This window comes from Aegilops tauschii, chromosome 2, assembly GCF_002575655.3.
Source record: "Aegilops tauschii subsp. strangulata cultivar AL8/78 chromosome 2, Aet v6.0, whole genome shotgun sequence".
Taxonomy (NCBI): domain Eukaryota; kingdom Viridiplantae; phylum Streptophyta; class Magnoliopsida; order Poales; family Poaceae; genus Aegilops; species Aegilops tauschii.
In genome coordinates this window covers 49,860,006-49,869,295 of record NC_053036.3, presented here as the reverse complement: position 1 = coordinate 49,869,295, position 9,290 = coordinate 49,860,006, and the positions used below count along the sequence as shown (strand labels likewise).

The following is a 9,290-nucleotide window of genomic DNA, read 5'->3' as shown; positions in this document are numbered from 1 at the left end:
GCTTGTGCTTACATGATGCCTGTGGCAACTGTGATGCATAGAGAATCTTGTACTGTGCAATGCCACACATAGCTACATCTCTAGGCCCTGCATGGACATGATCAACACTGTGAGACCCATTTATTCTGCCTAACAACAGGTATGCATGCTGCCAATGTCCATCCATATATGCCAGTAGAAGTTAATTTGAGGATTATTTGTTACCAAGACAGGAGCGGACGGCGTCCATGTACAAGTGTAGTTCCGTTTGCCGTGGACCGGTTCCGGCCAGCGGTAGCAGTAGGAGAGGAGGACGGGGTGTAGTAGGTGATGTAGGCGCAGACGATGAGGGCGATGTGGCCGAGGATCTAGCCCATCTGCGCTACATGGCAAAACTGGGCAAGATGTATTACTCCAAATTTGAATCCCACTACAGAGCACCAGCAATAAGAGGATAGGTATTATTATGTAGATATAAAGAAAAATCCCGGGTGGACATTTTCTGACAAAAAGTACAGAACTAAGTTGTGGATGGTTGAAAATACACTTCTTCAGAAATGGAATAGCAATGTGACAACAACACAAAATTCAAGTACAACCAAGCATTTTTTTATTTGTTTGTGTGTGTACTATCGTACATTAGTGATACCGAATTTGCAAACTGGAAGTATGTGAAAGCAACTGTTAAAATAAAGTATGTAGAAGAAAATAGTAGTTCAGAAAAAATATGAACACTGGTGTAATTGCAATAGCTTGTTTTCAAAATTTAACTATTGTATCCCTCATCGAACTAGAACACAGAGTTCTGCAATGAAAATGATCGCTTACATTATATTCAGGGTGAAACATTTCCCAACAGAAAAGTATTGGTTAAATGAGCATTGCGTAAAAGTCTATCTAAGTTCTCTTTCTTATTCTTCTATTACCTGGAAGGCCAATATGTACCAATTTGGGACTGTTTGACCACTGAACAATATTGCCATGTTGACCATTTATCATGTCTTTGCAATATATATAGGAATTCTATAATGTAAAAGTATTATGTGCAGCACAGACTTATATTTCTTTTGATTTTGCCTTGCTTGTTATTTATGCTTATAGCTTTATCTCTGGGATTCTATTTCAGGACACCTTTTTCAGATGTTAGTTGAGGCGCTTCTGATTTTCTCAATCAGTTGAAGCATGCGGTGCACTTTCTGAATGCCATTTTTTCTTCCTTGCATCCCAAATGCAAGCAAGCATGCTTCTACCGAGGCTTAGAAGAAGCCATGGAGTATGTTCCAGAACCTCTTTTATATAACTTCATCACAAAAAGTTAATGCAATATTTGCTTTTTTCCTAAATACTCCCTCTGTAAAGAAATATAAGATCGTTTAGATCACTAAACTAATGATCTAAACTATCTTTTATTTCTTTACAGAGGGAGTACACATGATAGACTTGAATCATTTTCTGTCCTCAACGTTCCTTTTCTTTCATGTAAAGTTTTTTTGAAAATGTCAGTGGATATTTAGTAACTTATGTTAGCTATGTGATATATTTGTAATGAGAACAACAAGAAATCTGTGAGATTTGCGGTGCCTAGACTGAAGTTGAAAGGTATTATTACTACTATAATATTAAACATACGTCGTTCCCGGAGCTTTATTAGCACACAAGCTCACATGATTTTTTTTTTCAGAAAATGAAAAGAATATACCATAGAGTATTCAAAGAGAAGAAATGGCATGTAGATACTACAATGAATTACTCCCTCCGTCCTAAAATATAAGAACGTCTTTCACACTATTATAGTGTCAAAAACGTTCTTATATTCTGGGACAGAGGGAGTATGTAACAGACTAACATGCTGGATAACCACAGTGGGCGAGAATACCTGTTCCAACATACATCAAAGTCGCTGGGAACTCCCAAGAATACATCTTCTAACTTCTCCCGTGGGGTGAAGAAAATTGATTCTATTGAAAACATAGAAACAACCATCAACATTTGTTTCAAGTAAAATTTGCATGCTAAACATAAGCTGCAAGACTGCTAACACTCACGCTCTACATCTATTTGTCATTTCCAAAGAACCAGAAAGAATGAATCTCCAGGTGAAATACAAATAGCATTAAATAAAATAATGAACTGGTTATATTAACCGGAGAGGCTAAAGATATCCTCTAAGTGTCAAAAGAGTTCACATATATTCATGAGAAGCGATTTATTGTGTCTAGATCATATTAATCGGCTCCAACTAACAATCACGATTTGCAGAAGTGGTAATTGAGAGAATTGTGTCTCAGTTAAGCTTTACAGATCATCAACAAAATCCCAATTTGAGGGTACTTCCATAGAGGAACTAAAAAGAAGCAGTTTATTGTGTCTAAATCGTATTAATCAACTCCAACTAACAATCATGATTTGCAGAAGTGGTCACTGAGATAATTTTGTCTCAATTAAGCTTTACATATCATCAACAAAATCCCAATTTGATGCTACTTCCATAGAGGAACTAAAGAGAAGGCATGCTTGGTTACTAGCAACATGATTCCATAGAAGATCCACAACAAAACATACTCTTCGATTCAGACTTGTTGCTCCCATCCTCTTTCGGCACCTCCTCCTTCTCCTTTGGGAAATCTGAACCATTAAGGGCCGCTTCATCAATACAGCCACCAACAACTAAGCACATGATCTCTCATATTATTGAAAGGGGACATTCTAACAGAAAACACACTCTACCATCGATGTCGGAAAATAAGTCATGAAGTACTCTCCTGGTGTAATGAAGAGACAAGCATTCAACATGCCTGCAATAGTCCATAACGTTGAAGTTGGAAAGCTCACAGGCTGTCGCCCTGCCCCGACACGCCTTGTGCACTTAACTGGTACCGCTTCTAGGGTTGTCACACCGACATGCCACCGCAGACACGTGCATTGCACGTGCACACTTACTAGTAGAGAGAAGGGACGGCATTTGTGCCCGTGCAAGCATGCGTGGGCGGCGACTCGGAAAAAAAAAGATTGGACGCGCGGGCGGGCGGGCGGTTCATTCTGCGGGCCGCGCCCGGAGCCGTGGGCAAACGGGAACGGTGGGCGCACGCGCCGTAACACAAGCCGTTGGCAGCCACCGTACAGACTAGGATCATCGTCGATCGAGTTGCGCCCCCGGGTTTTGCGATCTCCCAATCAGGACGGCTGCTACTTTGCGGATGCTAACTTCCGTCACGGTCATGCCGTCACAGCCACCGACAGCTAAAAAACCAGTCGGCAAAATTTAAGTGCCGGATTATGTCCACAACTTGTATAGCCCATCTAAACATCATTTTCTGCATTTGCATTTTTCTTGCTCGTCCGACAGACGGCTCTTCTCGACGACCTCAAGGTCCCTCGGATGCTCCTCAAGCCGGACATTGCTCGTGCCTTTGATTCGGTCTCTTGGCCGTTCTTTCTTGAGATACTCCGACACCTGGGCTTCGGCCAACGTTGGAGGGAGTGGATTTCCATCCTCCTCTCCTCCGCCTCTACGTGTGTCCTCATCGATGGGACTCCCAGACCTCCGATTAACCATGCGAGTGGCCTTCGCTAGGGTGATCCTGGTTCAGCGTGGTCTTCTTCACCACCTTACCACTCGTCAAGTGGCTTCGAGTGTGTCTCTCTATGCCGACGACATCATCATATTTTTGCCACCGTGACATGCATGGCATCTCCACAATCAAATGTCTTCTCCTGGTTTTTGGCTTGGTTGCCACGTGTACTAAGTTCGCCAAGTGCTTGACTCCACCCATTCACTTCTCGGACAACCACATCGACGTCATTGCTTCCTTGATGGCATACCTGATTGCTCTTTCATGCAATACTCGAGCCTTCCCTTGTCCATCTGGAAGGCCGCCCCCGCAGACTTGCTGCCATTGGTAGACATGATGGAGAAGAAGCTTCTTACTTGGAAGACTGACATGCTATCTATCGGCGACCAGCTTGTGTTTGCCCGCAATGTCCTCTGCGCTATGCCTACTCACTTCGTCACCGCCATGGTGCTAAAAAAAGCCATCCTCGCCAAGGTCAATCGGATTATATTTGAGTTTTCTCTAGGTCGGCTGCAAAGACGCGCGGGAGGTCAATGTCGCGTGAACTGGGCTCGCATGTGCATTTAGGATTTGTAGTGCTCGGGCATTGCGCTGCATACCCGATGGCTTTAGCTACAGCGCACCAACCCCAACCATTCCTGGAGCCACCTTCACCTCCCCTCTAACTAGAGGCCCTACACATCTTTCAAGCTTCTAACTCCTGGACGTTGCATGATAGACACCCTTGCCGCTTCTGGACAGTCTCTTGGGTGGATGGGAACACCATTGCCGAGCTCGCGCGGCTCGTCCACGTCCGCGTCCCCAAACGATGGCGCCGGGACCGTATGGTGCACCAGGGCTGCAGGTGCGTTATTCAGTGCATGAAATTCATGGTGTGTTCGGCCTTTCAACCATGATGTAACTGTGGAGCTCTGATGACTGTTGCGCCCCATCCAACTCTTGGATGGCCCTGACGAGTTGTGATGGCATTGGACTAATTACAGACAATATTTGGGGAAATCCTGTTACCTTGCGCTATTCCGGGGTTCCATCTCGGAACCCTATTGGTGGCTTTCCTGGAAGACCTGGGCTCCTTGGACGTCAAGATCTTCTCTTGGTTCGCCCTGCAGGGTTGCTGCTGAACGGTCGATCGTCTTGCCCGCCATAGCCTTTCCCATGATGAGTTATGTCTGCTCTGCGATCACGTCCCTGAGGACACCATCTCCTTGTAGGTTGTTCCTTGTCTCGGCAGGTCCGACATGAGATTCTTTCCTGGTGTCGATCCGCGACTGCGCCACATGATCTGATGCTCCCTTTCCCGGACTAGTGGGCATCCTCTTGCTCCCATCCCCCCACCTCGTACCGTCGTGGGCTCTCCTCCATCATCTTGCTAGCAGCTTGGTCTCTGGAAGCATTGTAGTGACTGCATCTTCGACGACCAGCACCCCTCGAACACTCACCTTGTGCAGACTATCTAGGAGGATGTACGACTCTCGATGCATGCTGGCACAAATGGGATCAACAACATTTTAGCTAGGAGTTAGAGCGGTGCTAGTTGGGTTGAGCATCCCATGTTCCTCTGCTCTGGGTAGTTCGTCCATGATTTCGTGCGTACGTCGTATGATGTAACCACCTCTTGAACTATTCTAACTTCATCTATCAACGAAAAGATACACATGTTTGTGCGTATTCGCGAAAAAATACACACATGAGAGGAATGCAATATCCAGCCAGTGTGGAGTACACCATCAGTTTCACCGCGGAAACAGAGTGAACTCGGCTTTTGCCTCGCAGTCACCATTTTCTTCTGAAACGTTCCCGAGAGAGCCCATGCTGGAAGGTTCTGGTTTCCACGAATGTGTGTCGACAAGTGATTGGAAGGCCGAGGTTTAGGCGTTATCGATGTATGTTTGGTCATAACAATTGAGTTTCATTTTTCTTAAACTTCGGTAGTTCCTTGAGGCGACGGTAGGAGATTTCCTGAAGATTTCCTACTCATGGACTAGCCCACGGTAGGAGAAGTAACATCGCGCCCGTTGCGCAACAGAAGTTTGTCTCGCCTTTAGCGTAGCGTTTTTTCTGCACGTAGGAAAAGTTCATTCTTCTGTTTTGTCTCAGAAAAAAAAAGTTCATTCTTCTGTTGCGCAACATTTTTTTGGTTTGGTTTTCTTTTTCTGTTTTTTTTTTCCTTTTTGGTTTTCTTTTTTTGTTCAGGTTTTTTACTGTTATTTATTTCTTTCTTGTTTTCCGTTTTTCTGATTTTTGTAAACATTTTCATATTTCATAAACATTTTCTTAATCATACAAAACATTTTTGATAAATTATGCTCTTATAATTTATCAGCATTTTTTAGATACCACAAACATGTTTTTGAAATGCGCAGACATCTTTTAAAATTTACAAACAATTTTCTGAATGCTATCAAGTTGCGTGTATATTTGTGTACACTGCACGAACATTTTCGTAACGAGCGATTAACTTTTTTTAATTTAAATAAAATATGTTTCTATTTCAGAAATATAAGTATGAAAGTAATAAAAGAAAACAAGTGGGCCAGGGAAGCGGTTCTCTTTTTTTTTTGAGCGGTTCGTGGGGTTCTCTTAACCCAGCAACCTCATCTAATTAGGCCACTTCCCTTTGCGGCCCATTTCCATCCTCACGTGTACATAGCACTGAACTGAACTCAAATACAAGTCGTCAGTCTCAGCCGCCGCCACGCCTCAATCCAGCACCACTCGGCAACCAAACCTCAAACCAGGACCAGATCCAATCAGAGCAGATCACATGAGCAAGAGGCGAAAGAGGAGCAACCTCGCCGGCCGGCATCCCCTGCTCCAACGCGGCCGTGAAGACGAATGGTCAGCCCATCCCCCTGCCTTCTATCCTATCCTAATTTCTCTTGCTTTCTTAACGATGGTCTACACGGGCAGGCGAGATTGGCCCAACCTGCCGACGGCGCTCGTTGACGACATCGCCGACCGGCTGCTCAGCCACGACGTGGCCGAGTACATCCGCCTCCGCGCCGCGTGCAAGGAGTGGAGGAGATGCACCGCCGACCCGCGCGAGGGACGCAACCACCTGGACCCGCGCTTCCGCCCGCGCCGCTGGATCATGCTGTCCAACCGCACCGACGGCGACGGCCGCCGCTTCCTCAACCTCTCCACCGGCGCCAGCGCCCGCGTCGACCTCCCGGAGCTCTCCCGGCACCACCTCGAGGCCAGCGCCGAGGGCCTCCTGCTCCTGCGCGACAAGGCGAGCCACGCCGCGCGCCTCCTCAACCCGCTCACCAGGGCCCTCACCGACCTCCCGCCCGTCACCGTGGACCTTGGCGGCGCGTACGCGGTCTGGAGGACGGGGCCGTTCCAGTCCGCGGCGCGCATCATCTACGCCGGCGTCTCTGACGAGACCTCCCCATCGTCAGTCGTGCTCCTCATGGCTGACCTTCACCTTGGGCGTGCCATAGCCTTGGGCGGTGGTGGATGACGAGATGTGGAGGCCAGACCAACCCATGTCATGTCGATTCTCGTCGGCCTCAACCATGCAGGGGCGCTTCTACTTCTCAACTGTCGAGGGGTACATACTACAGGTGAGGCTCTGTCCCGAGCCTCGCGTGGTGCCCGTGGTCGTGGACCAGCCCAACACCGACTACAACATGTTCTGCTACCTCGTCCCTCCCGACGATGACCGCCGCTGCGGTGGCCGCATGCTCATGGTGCGCTACTACCTCAGCCTCGACCACCTCAGCGCCGACGAGCGGAGAATCATGAAACGCAGGAGGAAGGTCATGGACGTGATCAGGGTGGAGCACCATGTGAAGGCGCAACGGTGGAACCTGATCCAGGTGTTCGAGGTGGATGTGGCCGGGAAGAGACTTGTTCCGGTGGAGGACATTGGCCGGCACCGCGCCGTGTTTGTCGGGGAGGTGGCGTGCTTCTCCCTCTCGGCCAGGAGGTTTCCATGCGTGGCAGGGAACGCCGTGTACATGGGGCACGCGGTGCCCGCTGCCCTCCCGTCGGCGTGCGGTATCTGGCGGACAAGACTGCTGATCCATCGTTTGTGTTCATCACCGACGTGTCAGGATTTTTGGACTGTATATCAATGAAACAGTACCGTGAGAAGATACCGGAGCTGAATCTAGTGCCTCTTGCTCGCCCTTGTACACTCCAAGAGTACCTCGTTTGTTGCGCAGGCCTCCTCGGCGGCCTCAATGACTAATTCAATCATCATCAGCAAGTTAAGGGAAGCATTTTCTTCTTGTGTTGACTCAGAAAAATCGGAAGAGCATACCTTTTCCATGATTGCTAAAGATACTAAATTAGCATAAAAAAACAGACACTAAGGCTGTGTTCGACAATACTCTGCTCCTTCGCCAGGGAGCGGAGCACCCATCTGGCCGCTCGCCAAAATTGCACCGAGTGCCGCTCCGCTCCGCAGCGGAGTTACGGAGCAGAGAGATTCCGAACACAGCCTAAATTGCAGCTTGTTTGATTCGAGCGGCCCCTTTTGCAGCTATGTATGTCTGCTAATTATCACTCCGTAAGACAAAATGCCGTTCTGAATTTCTAGCTATCAATTCAACCATACAGATGCAACATAGCCCCAAATAATGCAATCATTAAAATATGTCATAATATGTTCGGTGAAACTGCACAGACCGCTTAGCTGAAAATTTCCACTGAGCAGAATAGGAGCATCTTTTTTGTAGAATTAACTTATGTAGAGGACACCAATAAAGCACAACAAAATAGATTTACCATTTCACTGTATCAGTAGGTCTAAGCAATACATCATAACTTATTGCCTGAAAGAGAATATAATCTAGATAAGCTCAAATCACATAATAAAAGACTACCCTCATTATTGTTTTGGTCCAGTTACCTGACTGACCTTGAAAAAAGAGCTCAACCACTTGATAGAAATTGTGTACCATATTACCTCTTAGCTCACACAGCTAACCGAAGCCTAAAATAAAATGACACCGAAGAAACAAAATAAATAGCTATACTTGATCTCATCACTGGACAGCCGATTTCTCTCAATTCTATTCTTTTATCTCAGCGAAGCTATCACTGAAATGGAAGCTGGAATGAGGAGAATGCATTATTAGGAGACTACTCTTCGACCACCAAGGGACCGAAGTGACGCTCTTCGTCCAACACGTGACCGAACGCAACCTCTTCGTCCTGGTGTAGACCGAAGAGAAACTCTTCGTCCTGGGACCAGCGGGGTATTAAAATTGAAAAAATATTAAAAGGGAGATATAGTTTGGAATTTTGTAGAAAAGTAATAACATTAAAAAAATCTTATTAGGAGATCTTAGATTTAAAACATATTTGTGAAGTAAGCAAAACTGTATATTATTCAGCATGGTTTAAAAATATCTGGAAACATGAACTGTATAAGAACCTTTAACTTGAACACCGTCCATGTAACACATAATCTTTTTACAGCTAAATTAATTAAAGTACTTAGTGATATCATACATGATGAATAAAATACCATGTTTAGTAATTTCAGAATCCAGATAGCAACATGTTCATAATATTGTTCAAATTTACATGGACTAAATTTTTTTTGCGCAGCTCAAATCGATATTAGCAACATCAATCATTGTTGTAAAAAATTAAAGAACTCAAGCTGGGCAGAAAATGACTCCTTATAAGTAATCATAGTTCATATGAAGTGAAACGCTACATGTGCACTTGCTAATCTCTTATAGTAATTTCCTCAAACATCTCATCAAGAGCGTGCTTGGGGAT

The 9,290-nt window shown here is 45.9% G+C and overlaps 1 protein-coding gene across 1 annotated transcript; it reads left to right on the top strand.

The window, feature by feature from the left end:
- Positions 1-5,716: 5,716 nt before the first annotated feature.
- LOC109761859 (uncharacterized) lies at positions 5,717-7,016 on the top strand. Its single transcript, XM_020320683.4, has 2 exons — positions 5,717-6,389; positions 6,462-7,016. The coding sequence occupies exons 1-2, from the start codon at positions 6,316-6,318 to the stop codon at positions 7,012-7,014; spliced, it is 627 nt and encodes a 208-aa protein (XP_020176272.1). The 5' UTR covers positions 5,717-6,315; the 3' UTR covers positions 7,015-7,016.
- The last annotated feature ends 2,274 nt before the right edge of the window (positions 7,017-9,290 follow it).